General features: G+C 35.8%; 1 protein-coding gene across 2 annotated transcripts in view; it reads left to right on the top strand.

Annotated features, from left to right (window-relative positions):
* The first annotated feature begins 255 nt into the window (after positions 1-255).
* The window catches only part of LOC107852319 (ACD11 homolog protein), a 37,712-nt gene continuing 15,727 nt past the window's right edge, over positions 256-22,240 (top strand). The window contains exon 1 of one of the 2 annotated variants that reach the window (XM_016697382.2): positions 256-677. In XM_016697382.2, coding sequence (XP_016552868.1) covers positions 471-677 — 207 coding nt within the window. In that variant the 5' untranslated portion in view covers positions 256-470. The remainder of the gene's footprint in view (positions 678-22,240) is intronic. The other variant, XM_016697383.2, reaches the window with a different exon arrangement.

The raw sequence follows: 22,240 nt of genomic DNA, 5'->3' as shown, positions 1-22,240 counted from the left end.
GTGAGCGACCAAAATAGGACGCTCGGTAATTTTTATAGGCACGTGAACATAACGGACTAGTCAGGCCTGGTTGGAGTTTGATGTTTGAGTGACGACTACATCAATGTGGAATAGCAAACATTTGCTATCTTCCCGGATCTGTCCCCTTTCTGGTTGTGTGATTTGTTTTGCAAATATGTAGTATTAGTATAAATAAATTTATAATAAGTAGTATTTATGAAATATCTGAGTGAATAATAAATTACTTAGTGCAAATAACCGCAATCTTAGCAGAACCAAGAAAATGACACCCCCCCTCCCTTTTCAAAAGAAGGCAACATTGAAGAGAAAAGTAAGATGTGGTTCCGTTTTAGCAGTAGGATCAAACAGATTATAATTTTTTCATTAAATAAATACTACTACTTATAAGAATTAGTGATTTGAAAATGAAAGCATGTTGTTGATTGTGAAAGAAAATTACAAGAATATCGATGGATGAGAATGATGGATTTGAGGATGCAGGGACAGGGACACCTTTATCTGCAATAGCTGAGGCATTTGAGGAGCTTTCGTTAAACCGCGGCCACTACAATGATCTTATGCTCAAGCCTTTTTGTGATGCTTGTTCCCATGTTTCTGTTCTCTTTGCATCCCTAGGGATCGCTTTTAAATTTGCTGAGCTTGAATACGTCTCCAAGGTTTGTTAAAAAAATTGCGTAGCTTTTTGTTCTTTTCAATTTTTTTCCATTGTTTGTCGGTTGTCACATTAGGAGAACAAAAGGTTTTTGAGATCTCAAATAGGTTGGATTGTCTCATATAATAAATCACATAATTCCATATGTGAGACATTACACACTGCATATCCAAGACAGGATCATGGAGTAAATAATGAATTAAGATGTGTCTAACTCTAATACCATAATTAAAAAATAAAATAAAATGGAATCCTTAAATAAGGTCATTCCCTGAAATCATATAAAGAGTCACATAATTGTTGATGTGGGACTCAATAAATAGGTTGGATAATGGATGGTAGTAGAATTGAGACGTGTTAGAAAATTAAGGCTATTTCTTAGATACTAAAATTGTCATAATAGATCTTGTCTTACAATCTAGCAAAACTAGGAATAAACGTTACCTTGTTAAGAAATCAATTTAAATGATTTGTGTATCTTCTCTTTCCCAGGATCTTAATTTTATTTTTCCCTTAAAACAATATAAAGAAAATAGAGGAGCTTTAGCAGTTTGAAAATCAAATGGTATCCATATTATAATGGAAAAAGGTAAGTACGAAAAGAAAGAAAGTAAAAAACACCAAATTTAATGTGAAAAATCCTTCAAGTTGAAGGTAACAACCTTTTGATCACAGAGATCTACACTACTCCACTATAACAATAAGAGGGTTACAAATATTCTTCAAATAGCCACACAAGAAGACCCAAATAGAGTAGAAATGGCTACACCAACAAAAGTAAATCAAGAGAAATCACCTGAAATAGAGCTACTTTTCTAGACTTAAAACCAGAAGTTGCGAACATCCAAATCTTATCTCCACCATTCAAACCAAACACCAAGATGTTAAGAACACTCAGTCAAAAGTTAAGCCCGGTCCAATGATGAACGATCCAAAAAATATAATCTAAAGTTGGCTGGTCGGAAAGAAAAAATTATTACAACTAAACTCTTTTCCTCTCTTCTCTGGTAAAAGCTCTCTCAAAAAATCTCTCTTATGTGCTAATATCTCTCAAAGACAAATACCAAAAAGCATAAATAATTTTCTTTCAAATATTTTTATTTATAGATGATGGATGGTGCTTTTCCAAAAGTCAAACCAACTAAAAATTGGAATAGAAATCTGAATCATTTTTCGAATAGAATTGAAAACCAAAATAAAATAAAATTAGGACATCGGCTTTTGGCTATAACATGAGACACGGCTCAACAAACTCCCCCTCCAACGAAGGTCTAAATGGATCTTCAAGCGGAGGAACCCATGACAGGCTTTATGCCTACCAAAGTTCTACAATACTCATGCTTCTCTACAACCATCACTTTTGTTAGCATATTTTAAGTATTTTAATCAGTGTGTATCTTCTCAGTTTGAACTCGTGCATAGCGATAACTTTAGTGCGCCGGGCTACCCTTTTTTTAGAGAAATTAATTCTCACAATAAACTGATTGATTAATTCACTTTTTCACTAGTTGAAACTAAATTAATTAGTTCAATCTCCATAGTAAAGTTAGCAAAAATTAGTTTTCTTTTTTCACTTCAACAAATAGTACCAATTTTTATCATTTATATCAGAAATATCTTTTAAGTATAACATAATTTTTTAAAATAAAATAAGCCACAATTTTCTTACAAAGTAAATATACTTGTTTGCTTGTATCTGTTAAATACTTTTAGTGCATGCACAATATTAGGCCGTGTGAAATTAGCCACATATCTCAAATTCTTTATTAGAATACCATACTTTTTTTTATTTGTCACACCATTTTCATATATTTTAACTAAAAGGATATTCAAGGCTCAGACAATCAACAATATTGATTGCACAAATTATTTTGGTTAACATAACATAAATTGTCAAGAAAAATTTCATCACATGATTTATATACTTTTCATTCCAAGAACGTCTTTTATCTTATCCAATATTTCATGTCAAAATGACTGTTCAAATTTTTCATTTCCTTGATAACATGCATGATAGAGAAAAAGACATCAACTCATATACAAATAGTATATTATGATTTATTCCAAAGGTCATATATGCACTTCTAACACTTTTTAAACTGATTCTCAAAGTGCAAAGATCACATATTTTTTATTATGATATCTTTTTCTCATTTCATTAACCCCCACTATTTTGAGAATTTGATAAAATAAAACATTCATGAAAAATACTATAACATATGCATGAAAAATATTAGGTAAATGATTTTTTACCTTTTCTTCATAACAAGTAAAAAAGTTATTTACCTTTTCTTCACTTGATTTGTTCAAGTAGATGTATACTTTACCCATCATCTCTTTTCTTTAGTGATGTTGAGATGTTGAGATCACCCATCTTGGTATCAATAATTTTTTAAACTGTCACAAAGTATGAATCTCCTTAAAATTTATCCCTCAGCTTGAGTATTTATTTATTTATATTTTAATTTTATTTTTAATTAGAAATTAATTATTGCGGTGTATTATACCAACAACATTCGTTTCAAAGATGTTAAGTCACTTTGTCCACCTTATGTATAGTAATTATCGTGCACCTTAATATAATAAATTTGAAATTAAAATTCACCAATATCCCCCCCCTCTTTTAAATAATCAATAAGAGAGTTCATCAATTTAGTTTAAGTGTAATACTACTATTGTCTATGGCGTAAAGGTTACTATTTTACTAAGTGAAGATTCAATATAGAGCACACATTCATTATGAATAATAGCCTGCATTCAGCTAAATTGTTGAACTCTCTGATTTTAATATTAAAATAAGTGGGGAATATTAGTGGATTTTACTATAAAATTTATTCTATTAAAGTACTGATAATTAGTACACGTAAAGTATACAAAATTCTTAACATTCTTGAAATTCATATGGTTGTTAGATCTTGTAACTCTCATGGTCATTACTTTCTTATAACTTCTATGACCATTAATTTCTTGCTACTCTCATTGCACTAGTTTCTTATAACCTATAAGTAATTTATCTATCAACTTTACTATACATTTCTTCCTATTCAATACAAGGATGAATTCCTCACTTATAATTAGAGTTGTTTCTCTTTTTTTTTTTGTATAGAATATGATGCAAGATGATAAGTGTGAGAAAATATTTTATTATATAGTAGTGACAGAGAAGCTGAGATAAATAACATATTCTAAGTCTGTAGCTATATTCACTTTAAAAAGAGAGTAATATATATTGAAGGAAGGTATTTTTTTTGTGGAGCTTTGGACTCTTCAACTTATTCAGAGTTGCTTGAATTATGATGTTGACGAGTAGTTGTTTCATGGAGAAAACAACTCAGGAGTGATAATGTTGGATTTGTATAGACTATGCTGCAGTTGACATGAATTTCCTTAAAAAGAATAAGATATCTATGCCTCATTCTGAATATTTATTTTTTTATTTTTTATTTTGTTTTTCAACTATAATTTAACTATTATGATATATTACACCAAATCTTTGTCCTTGTATATGTTTATACGTTAGACCCTTTTACTTACCCATTTGCCAACTTAATCCATAAACCTCCTAAACCATAATATTTTAAATCTCTTTGATCATTAACTGAACCTATGTGAAATTAAAATATTGAGTTGGACAAAGTACAGGATTTCACGCATCAAAAGAAGCAAGTGAATACAATATTTATATTAAAAAAATGTTAAAATTCAAATAATAATATTATGAATTAGAAAAATTTCAAAATCCCAAATCTCATCTACTTCTACTTCATACAAGTCACTCTCTTCTTTATCAAAATACATACATGCTTACCCAGTATTCTCTTGCATTTGAAGTTGTGAAAGTGAGTAAAGGTAATTATATTCTTATAAATTACTAATGGTGAAGGAGGGTTGATATGTATAAGCTTTTCTGTGTGGAGTTCCATTGGTCTCCATTATTCATACCTCGAAAAGTAGCACTGATGCTTGGTTACCTCAAGAAGTGGTTACTAATGTCGAGTTTCGATATTCTATTCATTTATTAGTCCATATAGTGATAACTCTATCATGCCTGTCCAATTCTATTACTGCGGGGGAGAAAAATAAAAGGTTAGGAAATAAGAAGGGTGAGAGGTCTTGGTTTTAAATACAAAGGGAAGGCCAACAATATTGGTGGTAAGTGGTCCAAGGGGAAGAGTTTGGTGGGTCCTAACTGTTGCTTTATGGCTAGTGCTACGTACCCGACACTATTGGGAAAAACACATTTTTAGATTGGTAATGCTTCTAGGCTACAAGGTATCTAATCTCAAGTTGGTGGGACCCAATTTGCACCATTTTATCCTCCTTGAAGATTTTGTAGTTTATCGTACCGTGGTTGTTTTGACGAAGGAAGGAATCATTGTTTTTATAGTGGTAAATTAGGTTATATTCAATGGGAGTGTCCTGTAATGATCTTAGGGAAAATTGGACACCAGTTAGTATTTCTCTAGCTCTTGCACAAAGGGGGTTGCTTCAGGCTCCAACATTGGTAGGGATTGTTGAATGCTCTCACTATCCCTCAAGAGTTTAAGGTATTTTCTAATATTGACACTGGTATGCTTCTTACTATTTTTTTGTGTTCTGTATTGCTTACTTGGTCTGGGGTACCCTTTCTCTTATGTGATCCAATTTGTGGTGGTGTATTTTGGTTTTGGACCCAAGATTGTTTGGACTTTTTTCCTATTTCTTCCCTAGTAGGTGAATCTGTGATTGCCAAAAGGGCTTATAGGGGGTGTGTGGTATCTATTGGTAGTAAGAAGCTTTGGTGGATTTGTTTGAATTGGATATGGTGGATTTCTATAATATTCTAGGGATGAATTAGTTACACTTGTACTATGCATTGTTAGATTGTTGAAATCGTAAGGTTGTCTTTAGAATCCTTAGTGTGTCAGATATGAGATGTGAGGATGATTTCTTAGTTCGTAAGGGGAAGGTTATATCATAATTATTGATCTCCAAAGGGGTGTCTCTGTCATTTTTTCTAGGTTAAATGATTCTTACTCGAAAGACCCATTTTTGTATTAAGTTTTGGTGGTGAATGAAATTCCTGAGGTCTTTCCTAATAACCTTCATGGTGTCCTTCTAATAGGGATATTTAGTTATGAATTGGTCTACTTTTGGACACTTTTCCAATTTCTATTCCTTCCTATGGAATGGCCCCAATTTAGTTGGAGGAGCTTAAGGAGCAACTAAAGGTCTCCTTAGGAATAGGTTTCATCTATTCTAGTGATTTTCCATGGAGTGTTTCCTTTTTTTTTATGCATAAGGGAGATGGTTTTCCTTAGGAATGCATAGGTTATTAGTGGGTGAATAAGGGGCTGGGAGTGTCCTCCTTGTAGGGCGGACTATATGTATGTATATTCTATATAGGATATTTCATTAGGTGGTGTATAGTAGTTGTTAAATTCTAGGTTTAAACCTAGGTGCTAATTTTGATGAAGGGAGTATTTTAGCTCGGGGATAGCAATGCAAGAATTATAGAGGTACATTGCTAGGTTGGATAAGTATACAAAAGGGGTGGATTGATGACATGTAAAATATAATAAGGGGAAAGTTGTGACTTATAGTCGGGGGGTTCAGGTTGAACAGATGGATTGAAGGTCTAGTGGGTTCTAAGTGGAATTTGGGTGTATGTGGCCCTAAGTATATGGGAACCAAGTGTCCCTAGTAACTAACCTTAGATTTACCCTTTAGAGTGAAGTGTTGTGATAATAGGTATGGTAAGATAAAGCTCAAGGTTTAATCTTAAATTCTCTTTTAGTTGTGGACTTCAAGAGAAGGTCAGGGTGTATTTACTCCTAATCTAGCAATTCTTTCCAATCTCAATTAAAATAGCACTCTTCTAGTGTTGCATGCATTCTGATAGCATTTGTGTTTAAGGTTTGCATTCCGCATTAATGTTGTTCCTAGGATATGAGTTTTGACCTTACATTGCATTACCTATGATATATGTGGTCATGTGTCTTTCGGTGTCATGTCCTAAGGACTCCTACAGTGGTATGTTATGTCGGGATGGTTCTTCATTTATGAGCTAGGTAGCTGCTATGAAGTACTTCATGCTTATTGTACTGCGTCTTATTTTGGTGGTCTCACTTTGAGTGGCATGAGTGACTCCTGTACTTAATTGCCTTAATAATCCTTCTTATGTTAGGATGGCAGTGGCTGTAGAGGTGTGGTGTCTTTTCAAAATAGAAGAGAGATATAAGTCCCTAGGTGGGGGAGAGGATGGGGTGACAACTAGAATTAAGGTTTTGGAGGGTGAGGTAATGTTGTTGTCATAAGGAATGTTTAGGAGAGGAATAGGAATTGAGAATCCTTGTGAAAAATAATAAAGGTTACTAAACCTTTGTAAGGATAGATCATATCACAGGTATAAAAGAGGTGGCATTGAACATTATGATTGATAGATATACAAATTGTTGTGTTGGGCACTTAAGAATCTTGATGGGGCATGATATTTAATTGTAGTAATGGAAAAGGAGTAGTGTTTTGGGTGGATGTAAAGAGTAGAGCTCTGTGGCCTAAGTTAATTTCTGGTTTGCTTTGGATAGGCTTGAACATGGGAGTGGTGTATAGCTAGACTCAAGCTCTCATAGTGATGTTCCTTTGGGAAATTCTAAGGTGAATTGGACTTTACCTTTAGCATGAGTTCCATTCATTTGGTATTCCATATGTTTGTGTTGAGGTAAGGTGTGGATTTCCTTCGTTGGTTGGTTCCTTTTGGTGATATTGGTATCTTAGACTTTTTTTTCTTTAAGGAAGTCCTGATAAGAATCTTGGGTTGGAAAGTTCGCCGATTACGAACAAAATATGTGGCTTCGGTGAAGGTTTTAGGGTGGAACCAAAAGTTCGAGGAAGATATTCAGGATAAGGAAGAGGACATAGACTCCAAGTATTAGCGTTGTCTCTTCATTAAAAAATACTTGTGTGTAAGGTAAGTGTTCTTTATCACATCTTTTTTTTCTAACTTGCTTAAAGAAAAGGGGGATTTCCTTGTATCTTTGTCTCCTAACCCAAATAAAGGTCGGGATGGAGGTGTTGTGGTGTAGATCATGCTTGGGGTATGTGGTAATCTTCAAATCTTGTGTTATGTCTTTTTTTCCTAAATTTTGTTAGAGGGAAGTTTGATGTGTGTTAATGTGTTATCTCATGCTTGTGCTCCCCTTTACCCATCATTCAAGGACGATTAATCCTAAGTAGGGGAGAATGAAACACCCAAAAACTTAGCTGTTGCAAAAAAATCTCTTAGGTTTGAACATTCTAGAGAAGGTACCATTTGGGCATATTACTCATATGCTATAGTATGACTTGGTGTTCCCTCTCTCATATGATAGTTTGTGTATTTGGGTTGGTTTTTTTCCAAGATAAAACAAAGCATCATACTGTCCGTATGGTAGGATACGAGGTGTATGATGCCTAGTTGTATGATGGCCAAAGTTTTGTCTAGTTAAATTTGTCCAAGATACGAATTATGGGTAATTCTCATACTTTGGTGTACGAGTTAACCATAGGTGGTTATATGATGGTCAGTATAGGGGATTAAGGTGAGGTCTAGGTTACGAGTAAGGGTACCACTCATACCCTAGTGCACGATTTAGGGGGTGAGTTGTACCCTCCTACATGCTTGTTTTCAACTTTTAAGCTGAGGATAGTATAGACATTTCCTATACAAAAACCCTTTTATCCCTATGTTATATAGAATGTTGTGGCCTCTCATAACACTTATTGAAAGATCAAAACATTCCAAAACCACTCTCTCTCTTTTGAAGATTGTAGACTAGGGTTTTAAGAGGTGATCATTTAGAGGCTAAAGGGGTCAAGTTCTTTTCATGAATCATCTAGTATAATGCAAGTTCTTATTAATTATTTTCATGGCATAATTATTGTATGGTTTTAGGTTTTAAAATATATGTTAGGGGTTTTGGTTATAAATGCTTAGTTATGGTTTTCCCATGTTTTAATTATGGATTTTCAACATTTTAATGGTTGTTTGGACTTTTGATACATGAGAATTGTTAGTTGGTACTTGGTTATGGTTTTTGAAACAATATGGCCCCCTTTTTTTTTTTTTTTTGATAAAATGCCTATGATAATGCTTTTACTATATAGTTGGACTTTTAATGGAATAATTGCAATTTATAGCTTAGTAATGGAACCCAAATGGTTTAAATGGTTTGAAATGGTTAAATGATAAGGTCTTGGTCGTTATGGTTGGTCTAATTGAAAGCCTTGTGGGGAACAAGGGAATCCCCCAAGTATACCTAATAATGATCATCTTGTGGGGTACATGGGATTCGCCCAAGTCAACTTAATCATGTAATCTATGGGTACATGGGAATCCCTTCTTCTAAAAGGGATGGATAAGGACATTGCTTGCAGGCTATAGTCGGTATGATGGTACCACTAATGATAGCCTTAGTCAATAATAAATTGAATATTGGTTTGATTTTGTGGAAATGGTTTTAATTGGGCAATAATGTAGAGGTGTCATAGTTAACCCTGAAGGTGTGAGTTCAAAAGAATGGACACTCAAAACTTATTTTTTCCAATATGTGGATTGAACATGGTGACCCTATACTTGAGGGGTACACGGGTATCCCTTAACACTTGTTTATATGTATCATGGAGAGAAAAAGGTAAACGAGAATCTCCCACTCCAATTTGTGTATCTACGTGCATCGGGGCCCGTCCAAACGGTGACACTAGAGCATATAGCCCTTAGGTTGATTATGATGGTTAAGCTACACATACCTAGTCTAATAGGTTCAAAGGCAAGCTAAACCCGTTTCCCTTTCCCGACATGGTATATATATATGTATATGTATGCGTATGGTTATTTTCTTGGTTTATTTTGTTTTAAAGGTTGGCATTATTTTATCCTTATCATGAGTACTTGCTAGCGCTCTTCCGCTAACCCGTCTTTGGGTGGCTGTATCCCCACGGATGCAAGAACTGGCAATACTACTCCTCCTGCTCATTGATCGGATTCGTGAATAATTGATGTTGGATTAAAATGGTGAGCTTCCATAGTTTGGAAGGCATCTATTTCATGTCATGGATTACCTTCCATACTTTTGTCTTTTCATAGACTTTGGTTTTTGGCTATGGTCGGGGCCATGCCCCTACTAGATACTCTTTTGTTTGGTTTTGAGGCTTTCTATGAATAACTGTGGACTTTGGTATGGAATGGTCATATATATATACACACACACACACACACATACATAGATTGGATTATAGTTTTTGGTTTGGTTGGTTGGTTATTTGATGATTTGGCTAGGTTGGGTTAGTCTAGTAAATAGACCTATCCCAAAGTCATTATATCTTTTAATTTTCTATCCTTCTATATGTTCGATATTCATCTGACTCAGGATAATTGTTTGTTGGTTGAATTGGGTTTTGGGGGTGGTCTCCGGTTGCGGTTGGACTTGAGTTGCCCATTAAGAAAACGCCCCGATTCGGGTCATGTCAGATACAACTCCTGAAGACGGTTAGCGGAATGAACTCTAGAATGTACTCAGGAATAAAGATAAAATAAAGCCATTATTCAAAATAAAAGTAAATAACCATATGCAATCACCGACATACATACATACATATATATACCATGCAGAGAAAGGGAACCAGATTTAGCATGCATTTAAAGCCTTTAACCCGGGTTGTGTATCTCTACCGAACTAAATCCACTAACGGGCTATATGAGTTCAACTTCCTCTACTGAAAGGGCCCAAGTGCGCGTTAGCCACACGAGCCGGAGAAAAACCTGAGATGACTAGTACATCTCCAAAAATATAAGTGTGACATCATTCACATGGTTACTAAGGTCAAACCTCATATTGGCAATCATGAATTTCTAGTTTTGGTCCCCTCGGAACCTCCACCTTTCACAGCTTTGCTAATACGATCCCCTTTAAGCCTATATTAAAAACTATTCGCATATAACCAAACATTTACCAAGGACCCTTTTTAATTAGACATTAACCATTGGTATCGTCATACCAAATTTAGAGCTTGAAAGTCTATCGATTTATGCCATACCAAAGAAACTAAACCAATTTGACTCCAAATTTTTCAATTAAATCAGTACCCTAGCCACCAAATCCTTTTCAAACCATTTAAAACTAATTAAACCAACTTAGGTTCTATTATCATATCATGCAATGCAAAAGTATCAAGAATCGTCAAACTATGTGACAAAATCATTCTTATTGGTATTAACGAACATGTTGAGGGCATATAACTTCCAAAACCAAAACCAAGTGTCAACTGGCCATTTCCAAGCAAACATATGCTGAAATCATAATTATAACATGAAAAACCATGAGTAATACATGGGAAAACATTATCCAACCATGAACAACCAAAACCACCAATATCTATTTCAAAACCAAAGCAATACCATAATAAACCCATGAAAACCATTCATTAAAACATGCTTTTAGTTTAACTAACAATGAGGGAGGAGTAACATGCCTCAGAAAACAAGGAAAACAGAAAGAAACCACCCGTTAGAGCCTTAATTGATTGCGTTGAAAAAACCCTAGCCTTTTCTTCAACCAAGAGCTTGAGAGATATTTTAAGAGAGTTTTAAGAGTGTTTGATTAAGAATAATAGGTTAATGAAGTCCTAAAAGATTTTTTATTCATGGGGTCAAAACGAGTTAAGAGGAAAAATGTCCAGAATGCCCCCAATGTAAAACTATAAAATCAGCACAGGTGGGTACGAGTTGACCCTTAAACTCGTAACCACAACATACGACTGGTACCATCCAATCGTAACAAGAGGAAAAGGTTGTACACCCATACACTGTCCACGATATGACTCTATTGCCTCTACTCTTGACCAAACCATATGACTCGTATAGTCCAGTCGTACCTAAGATAGGAACCAAAGGGATCGACACTGGACAACATATGACTCCATAATACCACTATTACCCTATCCTTACATCTCCTAGAGAGCCACTCATGGACATGACCCGAATTGAGGCCTTATCGTAATGGTCATCCCACGTCCAACAAGGACCGGGGACCACCCTCGTTACCCAATCAAACATCCAAACACATACCCTGAGTCAGATGGGTTTCAAACATATAAAAGGATAGTATTTATTACAAGTCCAGACTCTAGGATAGGTCCATGACCGGACCAACCCAAGTAAGTCCAACCAACCCAGATCTAACCAATAACTAAAATCAACCAAAACAATAACCAAGAGTATGTCCATAACATAAAATAATAGTATGGAACAATCATAAATTTAGTAAAATGGTATCAGTCCCAATACCAATGCAAATACTAAGGCTTACACCACTACCAATACCACTCATTACAACTAATAGTAGTTACACAAAGCCTCTAACCAAAAGTAAAATAAAATTTGGTTGGGACATGCCTCCAACCATAGGCAGAACCAACGTCCATGAAATAATCAAATTATGAAAAAACATCCATGATACGAAATGGAGCCTTCCAGAGCAGGGAAGCTCACCACTTCAATCCAATCGAGATGATCCCGAGTTCTATCACTAAATGGGAGGAATAGAATGGCCAATTCCTGCATCGTGCAGCCATACAACTGTTCAAAGATGGTTTAGTGGGTGAATCATAGGAAGTACACAGGATAAGGATAAAATAATTCCAAACTTTAAAACCAAATAAACCAACCATATGCAATAAAAACCATACATACATATATATAACCATGCTGGAAAAGGGAACCAAATTTAGCATGCCTTTAAAATCATTAACCAAGGTATGTGTAGGTTAATCATCCTAGAACCATCCATGGGCTATATGAGTCCAATATAACCCCTTGAACAGGCCTAGACGTGTGTAGCCACACAAATCAAAGATACCATAGAAGTAAGGGATTCCCCAGTACCCTTCGCATTCCATGACACATATGTACAACTGTACTTAGGGGATTCTCGTGTTCCTCATAAGTATCATATAAGGCTTCCATGACCAATCCTTATGTCGGCAACTATGAGTTTCCAATGTCCATCTATTTGACTCACACCTTCATAGTTAGCTATCACACCCCACCATTATTTTTAAATTAAAAACCATTACCATAAAACCAAACCACCATTCAATTTATTATTAACCAAGGCTATAAGTACTGGTATCATTACAACAACTGTAGCTTGCAAGAAATTTCCTTATCCATCATTTTTAAGAAGAAATGATTCCCATGTACCCCCACAAGATGATTATTATTAAGTTCTCTAGGGGGATTTCCTCGTACCCCTCAAGGCTCTCAACTAGACTAACCATAACCATCAAGACCTTACCATTAAACTATTCTAAACCATTTATATCATTTATGGTTTCATTACCAAGTTATACCATGCATATGTCAATGTAAGTCCACTAATTTAACCAAAAGCATTCTCATAGGCATTTTATCAAAAATATTGGGGCATAGAATCTCCAAACCTAAAACCAAGTACTAATTAACCATGCCCATGCAACCAAATGTCCAAGCCACCATGAAAACATATAAATCTATAATTAAAACATGGGAAAGCCATAACTAAGCATTTATAACCAAAACCCCCAACATATGTTTGAAAATCCACAACCATACACTAATTATGCCATTAAAACAATTCATAAAACATTCCATTAATTGGAACTAACAATAAGGGGGGAGTAACTTGCCTTAGATTGAGAAGAAGATGAGAAGAAATCACCCATAAGAACCTCAATTGACCACCTTGGAGGAAACACTAGCTTTCGTTTAACCCAAGAGTCTTCAGAGATTTTGAAAGAGTTTATAAATGTTTTACTGATAGCAAATAGGTTAATGAAGCCACAAAAAGGTGTTTAAGGTCATGGGGTCCCAAGGAGTTATAAGGGAAAATATCCATATTAACCTCACTTAAACTGTAGTAATTTCCCGCGGGAAGGCTCGACCACCCCCTTCATTCGTTCCCTAGGGTATGAGTGGTACCGACCACTCGTACCCCAAGCAGAATCTCAGTCCCCCATATTGACCAACCTATGACTCCTAAGTGCAACTCGTACCCAATCATATGATTGGTACCCATAAACCATACCCAGAATAGAATAGAATAGAAAAACCTAAGTTGAGACATAGGAAATTATACAAGTAGAATCATATGACTCATACCCCATCATACAAACCTTATAGATAAGTCGTACCATAGACAGTAGCTAACCCAACCATAGTGATCAACAAACGAGTGATGATCCCAAAATCATATCCCAACATACAACTAGTACCCTTAGTGGTATGATGTGCAGCGTGTTTGAAACTTATGAAATTTCTAAGGACTAAAGCCCAGAGTATTTTGGTTTCCCCCTCTAGGATCTTTCTTCCCCAAATGACGGATAAGGTAGTACACACACGAACCACACACAATCATAACCATTCCAACCTTTAACTAACTTAGAAAATAATGATGTAAGGAATTCAACCCTCCTTTAACCAAGTTAGAAAGCAAAGAGGTGATCAAGAACAAATACCTTCCACATGAATATCTAGAGCAGAAACCAGCTGTGGATACTTGTACTTTATGTCCTCTTTTGCTTCCTAAGTAACTTCTTCCACCATCTGGTTACGCCGTAGAACCTTGAACAAAGACACATCCTTGGTCCTTAGTGAACAAACCTGCCAATCCAAGATCTCAACTGGGATCTCTTCATAATATAGAGAATCCAAGATACCCAAACCAACCAAAGGGACAACTACTGAAAGGTCACCTATACAGTTTCTCAACATAGAGAAATAGAATATCGGATCAATGAAGCTTAAATTAGAAGGCAACTCTAATTCCAATGCAACATTACCTACATTCCTCAAATCTACATAAGAGCCAAAATACCTGGGACTGAGCTTCCCCTTTTTCCTAAACCATATTACACCATTAATGGGAGACACCTATAGGAACACCTTATCCCCAACCTCGAACTCCAAGTCCCTATATCTTACATTCGTGTAGCATTTTTGGTGACTTTTGGCAATTTTAATTCAATCCCAGATCACCTTTACCTTCTCCATAGACTGATATGCCAAGTCTTGACCAAACAAATCCGCCTCACCGAGCTCAAGCTACCCAATAGGAGATCTACACCTCCTACCATATAATGCCTCAAAAGGCGCCATCCTAATGTTTGAATGATAGCTACTATTGTAATCAAACTCTACAAGAGGCAGATGCTTAACCGAACTACTACCATAATCAATCAGGCATGCATGAAGCATATCCTCCAATATAAGAATAGTCTTTTTTTCTTGCCCATCTATCTGCGGATGGAATGCAGTACTCATACTAACTTTAGTACCTAACCCTTTCTGAAACTACCACTAAAAGTGTGATGAAAACTGCATACCACAATTAGAGATAATCAAAATGGGTACCCTATACAACTTCACAATCTCATGAAGATACAACCTTGCATAATCCTCAGCTGAAAAGTTAGTCCTTACTGGTAAGAAATGAGCTGACTTTGTCATCCTATCAACGATGACCCAAAATGAATCAAATTAGTTCTGAGACCGAGGAATACCACTAGCAAATTCCATGTTGATCACTTCCTATTTCTATTCAGACAATTCAATCTCCTGATACAAACCCCCAAGCCTCATTTGCTCAACTATCACTAGTTGACACACTAAGTATTAGGCCACAAAATCAGCCACATACTTCTTTATTCCATTCCACCAGTACATCTCCTTGATATCACAATACATTTTCATTAAACCCAGATGAACAACATAGAGCAATTCATGCTCTTCAGCCAATATCCTTTCTCGTAAGCCATCGATGTTGGGAACAGATAACCTCCCTTAGTACCGCAATGTACCATCACCACTAATCTCAAATACCATTACCTTATGAGCACCAACTTCACCCTTAATTTTCATCAATATAGGATCTAGCATTTGGTTCTCCTTGATCCTTGTTCCAAGAGATGAGTGAACCACTTCCTATGCCAACACACCATTATTTTCAGAGTCTTAAAGGCAAACTCTAAGATTATCAAAGCGGTTAATATCCTTTACCAACTCTTTCTTATCCTTTTCCACATTAGCTAAAATTCTCATGGACAACCTTATAAAAGCATCAGCAATAAATTTAGCTTTACCTGGTGGTAGTATAGAATCATATCATAATCCTTGAGAAGTTTGAGCTATTTTATTTGGCTGAGGTTAAGCTCCTTCTGAGTAACACATATTACAGACTCTTACGATCAGAAAAGATATCCATATGAACTCCATACAAATAGTGTCACCAAATTTTCAAAGAAAACATTATTGCTAAAAACTCCAAATCATGAGTAGTATAATTCCTCTCATGTACCTTTAACTTTTTTGAAGCGTAGGCAATCACGTTACCATGCTGCATTAGAGCACAACCATGTCCAGCCGGAAAAGCATCACAGTAAATCACAAACCCCTTATTGCCTTTAAAAAAATCAAAATCAAAGCCGAAGTTAGCTTATCCTTAAGTTTTTCAAAACTATCCTTACAAGCATCAAACTTAGAGAACTTTACCTTCTTCGGATCAACTTAGTCAGTGGGGGCAACTTTCGATGTAAAACCCTCCACAAATCTCCTATAGACTCTTTTAGCAACTATAGAGTCAGCTACCTGGGTAGAAATAGAAAAAGGATCCGAAATAACCTCGGGATCGAAACCAAAATACATAGCCACAAATATGGGCATATAAGAAAGAGTGGTCCCTGGATCAAGAAATAGTACACGTCACGAGAAAAGAATTATAATGTACCAGTCAAGATATTAGGAGATGCCTCGCACTCTTGTCAGGTATCAAAAGCATATAACCTATTCCGCCCTGTGTTAGTACCAGAAGAAAAAATAGATTTAGAAGCGGCACCCTTCAATGCAGGAGTAGATGGAGAGAAAATAGGAACCGTATTTGCTCTTGAAGTAACCTAACCAACTAGAAAGTTTCTAAGTATATGGCCTGGCTGACCTTATTTGAAGCACCTATCCCTTCCATTATTACAAAAACCCTGGTGTAACTGACCACAGAACCAACAAGGAGGACATCATAAAGAGAACTATGCCCTACTACCCTAATATTGGGCACCTTGTGTACTAAACTTGTTGCCACCTTGCTGAAGCCTATCACCTAACTTTTTTGGGTAAGAAGCACTAGCTGTAGAGAAAGAGCTTGAACTCCCCCACTTTTTTTTGGCTCTTACCACTGTCTTGATCACTTTGCTATTGACCACCCTTCTTAGAGAACTTAAACTTCTTACCCTGCCTTTCCCTAATCTCATCCTGCTTTCTCTTTTCCTCCTTTATCTATTTTGTATAAACAACCAACCTAGAAATATCCATGTCCTTGACTAATAAAATGCAATTTTTCTTTCAAGGATCAAATCTCGAGACAATCCTAAAGCAAACTTTCTCATTCTGGCCCTCATATTCGACACCACTTCTCAAGCATACCTGTACAACTAGTGAAATTTCAAAGGATACTCCTTAACCAACATCTTTCCTTGCTTCATATTAAAAAATTCCTATGCTTTCTCATCCCTCAACTCATGAGGAAAGAAGCAGTACAAAAATGCATTGGAGAAAGTCTCCCATAAAGATAACTTATCAACCTCTCCCCTTGCCTGATCCTATTCCTTATGCCATTGGTATACTATATTTTTGAGATTATAAGTTACAAACTCCACCCCTTTCATATCGTGGCCTACATAACCCTGAATATCTTTTCAATCTCATATAGAAAACCCCGAGGATCCTCTTCTACGTTAACACTAGTAAAGGTTGGAGAACTGAACATCATAAATTGGACAACCCTTGTAGCCTCAGTAAATGGAATAAAAGATGCACCATGCTTAGCTTGAGAAGCCACTAACTGAGTAATCATATGAATCGACTGAAGAAACTTTGCATTCATCACGTCTATTTGAAGAGGACTATAAGGAACCGGTGGAACTCTCGAATAATTAGGGACAAGACCCCTAGATCGAGTATGGATCCCCTGAGTAGAATGTGTCCTATCAATATTATCCCCAATTAGGATAGAAGAGTTTCAGTGAACTTCATATCATTGAGGCATGATCTGAAAGGTAAACAAACAGGAATTAGAGAAGATGCTAGAACTTAGACTCTAGTCTTGAAAATAAAACAAAAAGAAGAAAAAATTCCTAAATGCCTTGTAGCCTCTCCTTTATAAGTGTGGCGCACTATACACCCTTAAAATAGATTCTACTAGACATGACTTTGTTGACTCCCAATTGACCATGAACCTAAGCTCTTATACCAATTGAAATGTCCCAAACTGGGGCCTTGTCATAATGGGCATCCCAAGTCCAACCAGGATTGGAGACCACCCATGTTACCCAACCTAATCTCCAAACATGTACTGAGAGTCAGATGAGTTCCAAATATATAAGACGATAGCATTTATTACACGTCCAGACTTTGGGATACGTCTAAGACTGTGACAAACCCAACCAAGTCCAACCAACCCATATCCAAGAATTAACCAAAACTAAACTAAAACAATAACCTAGAGTATGTTCATAACATAAAATAATAGGATTGAACAATCATAAATCCAATCAAATGGTATCATCCCCAATACTAATTCTAATACTAAGGGTAACACTACTACCTACACCGCTAATTCTAACCCATAGTAGTTCCACAAAATTTCTAACCAAAACTAAAATAATATCTAATTGGGATATGCCTCATACAATATCCAAAAGCAATGTACATGAAAAAACCAAAGTATTAAAAGACATCCATGGTATGAAATGGAGTCTATTGAAGTATAGAAGCTCACCACTTTAATCTAATCAAGTTGATCCCGAGTCCAATCACTAAGCAGGAGGAGTAGAATGACCGATTCCTATATTGTGTGGGGATATAGACGTCCGAAGATGGGTTAATGGGTGAACGCTAGTAAGTACTAAATATAAGAATAAAATAATGCCAACCTTTCAAACGAAGTAAACCATTCATTTGCATTCACTATACATACATATATATAACTATACTAGGAAAGGGAACCAGATTTAGCAAGCCTTTAAAATCATTAACCTCGGTATTTGTAGCTTAACAATCCTAGAACTGCCCATGAGCTATATGGGTCCAGTGTAAACCCCTAAATGGGTCCCGATGCGTGTAGCCACATGAGCCAAAGATACCATAAGAGTAGGGAATTCCTGAGTACCCTTCTCTCTCCATGATACATATGTACAAGTGTAGTTAGTGAATTCCAGTGTACCCTGTAAGTATCATATATGGTCGCCATGACCAATTCTCATGTCAAAAATATATGAATTTACAGTGTCCATCCATTGGACGTACACCTTTATGATTAGCTATCAACCCTGCCATTATTGTCCAATGTAAACCATTACTACATAACCAAACAACAATTCTATTTATTATTAACCAAGGATACAAGTAGTTGTATCGTCATACCGACTATAACTTCTGAGAAATATCCTTTAGCCATCCTTTTTAAGAAGAAGGGATTCCTATGTTACCATATATTACTTTATGAAGTTGACTTGTCAGAATCCTATGTACACCACAAAATGATCATTATTATGTTTTCTTGAGTGATTACCTTGTACCCTGCAAGGCTTTCAACTATACCAACTATAACCACCAAGACCATACTATTTAACTATTCCAAACTATTTATACCACTTAAAGTTTCATTACAAAGTTATACCATGCATAGTTTAATGAAATTCCAACAATTTAACCAAAAACATTCTCATAGGCATTTTATCCACCATGTTGGGGGCATAGTATTTTCAAAAACTAAACCAAGTACCAATTAACCATTCCTATGCAACCAAATGTCCAAAATACTATTAAAATATTTAAATCCATAATTAAAACATGGAGAAACCATAACAAAGCATTTATAACCAAAACCTCCAACATATATATGAAAACTCAAAACCATATAACAATTATTCCATAAAAAGAATTCATAAAACATGCCTTTATTTGGAACAAACAATGAGGGAGGGGTAACATGCATTAGATTGAGAAGAAGATGAGAAAAAATCACCCCTAAGAGCCTCAATTGACCACTTTAGAGGAAACCCTAGATATTTTTAACCCAAGAGCGTTGAAAGAATTTGAGAGAATATCTAAGTTTTTGATTGATTGAAAATACGTTACTGAAACCGCTAAAAGTTGTTTTAAGTCATGCAGTCCTAAGGAGTTATAAGGGGAAATGTCCAGATTACCCCCACTTAAATTCTATTAATTTCCTACAGTAGGGTACGACCACCTCCTCCATCCATATGGTACCCACCACTTGTACCCTAAGAAGAATCTCAATCCTCCATACTGACTAACCTATGACTCCTAAGTCCTACTCATACCCAATTATATTATTGGTACCCATAAATCATACCCACAATAGAATAAAATCACCTAAGTTGAGACATATGAGATTATATGAGTTCTATCATACGACTGGTACCCCATCATATAACCCTAATAGAGAAGTCGTACCTTAGACAGTAGCCAACCCAACCACACTGATCAACATATGAGTGATGACCCCTAAACTGTATCCCAACATATAACTAGTACACTTAGTCGTATGATATCTAAAGAGTTTAAAACATAAAAAATTTACAAAGGACCAAAAACCCATAGTGTTTCACTTGTACTCCAAGCCAAGTCAAGTCACTGAGTTTTAGATTAAGTAAAGGATCAACCCAACAAACCATCACCTAACCATACGACCCGTACCCACCAAGTTGTACCAGTAATAAAAACCCAACCACTAATAACTAGACTCCTTACAAGCTGGGTCACCTAATTTGTACCCATACCATATGACTCATATGATGAGTCGTTGCAAGGCTAGTGAGCTCAAAGCTCAAGTAATTTCTAGGGGCTAAAACCCAAGGTGTTTTAAGTCTCCCCCACTTGGATCATTCATCCTCTAATGATGGTACAAGGTAGTACAAGTACTATTTGTACTCCACACGTCTCTACTCTTACCTTTAACTAAGTTAGAAAATAAAGACACCAAGAAAATCAATCTTTCCTTTAACTAAGTTAGAAAACAAAGACATTAAGAAAAATGCATACCTTATGCATGAATTTCTTAAGTGGAAAATAGGAATGCATACTTGGATTTCATGTCCTCTTCAGCTTTGCAAGTAGCCTCTTTAACCTTATAGTTCCTTCATAGAACAATTTTCAAGGACATGTCCTTGCTCTGCAATTGACGAAATATCTAATCCAATATCTCTCACACGATCTTATCATAAGATAGGGAATCTAAAATACCAATATCCTTGATACGCATAATTTATGATGGATCACACATACACTTCTTCAACATAAAAACATGGAATACCGAGTGAATGAAGCTCAAACTAGAAGCAACTCTAACTCATACGCAATATTACCAACCTTTATCAAAACCAAGCATGGACCAACATACAAAGGGCTAAGCTTCTCCTTTTTCCCAAACCGCATTACTCCCTTCATAGGATATACCTTCAAGAATACTATATCCCCAACCACAAACTCCAGCTTCCTATGCCTCACATCCGCATAGGACTTTTGGTGGCTTTGGGAAACTTTAAGTATATCCCGAATCACCATCACCTTCTCTATAGCTTGGTGAACCAAATCCAGGCCATATATCTCTGCTTCTCCAATGTCGAACCACACAATTGGAGATCTAAAAATCCTACCATACAATAACTTAAATAGAGTCATTCCTATGCTAGAGTGGTAGCTATTAGTATAGGCAAACTCAATAAGAGGAAAATGCTCAATCAAACTACCACCATAGTTAATCACGAAAGCCTAAAACATCTCCTCTAATCTCTAAGTAGTCCTTTTTTTGTGCCCATCTGGCTGGGAGAAGTAAATATACAAAATAATACTATTATATAAATAGTAGGAAAAGGATCAAATCCAAACACTTAAATCCCACCATATCTCTTGTAATTCCTCGAATCTAGTACCCAAAATGCTACACGATGCTCATGACACCAAAGGACCACACGCTAACCCATGACAAATATCTATACGTATATGCTACATAAAATACTGAATAAGATGGAAACATGAACTGAAAGGCCATAAGGTTCACATAACTGAACTAAAATATAACATCTAAATGGGGTATGAAATACCCAAAACAAAATTGAAAATGCTGATGTCTGATCATGATAGTCTAGAAAGCCTCTAACTTACTGAACTGCCTGAGTAAGGAGTTGATGGGATATGTCCCCAACTAACTCCAACTAATAAAGTAATTAATGAGATTATAGAGAAATAATCATGTCCTAAAATGAGAGGACTCACTTTTAACTCTAACTGCTAAAACTGGAATCTACTGCTAATCTGGACTCGTATCTCTAAACCTACGGTATAAGATACCATAGTGCAAATGTGTCAGTGCTTTGAATGTACTGGTATGCATGTGGGGTAGGCTGAATGCATAGGGTTCATATGCATGAACAATACTGGATAAATGACTAATATAAATGTGATAATACATGCATGCATACATAGTAACTATATCTAAAATT

Source organism: Capsicum annuum, chromosome 4, assembly GCF_002878395.1.
Source record: "Capsicum annuum cultivar UCD-10X-F1 chromosome 4, UCD10Xv1.1, whole genome shotgun sequence".
Classification (NCBI taxonomy): domain Eukaryota; kingdom Viridiplantae; phylum Streptophyta; class Magnoliopsida; order Solanales; family Solanaceae; genus Capsicum; species Capsicum annuum.
The sequence above is the reverse complement of the archived record's forward strand: the minus strand, read 5'-3'. Positions and strand labels throughout refer to the sequence as shown.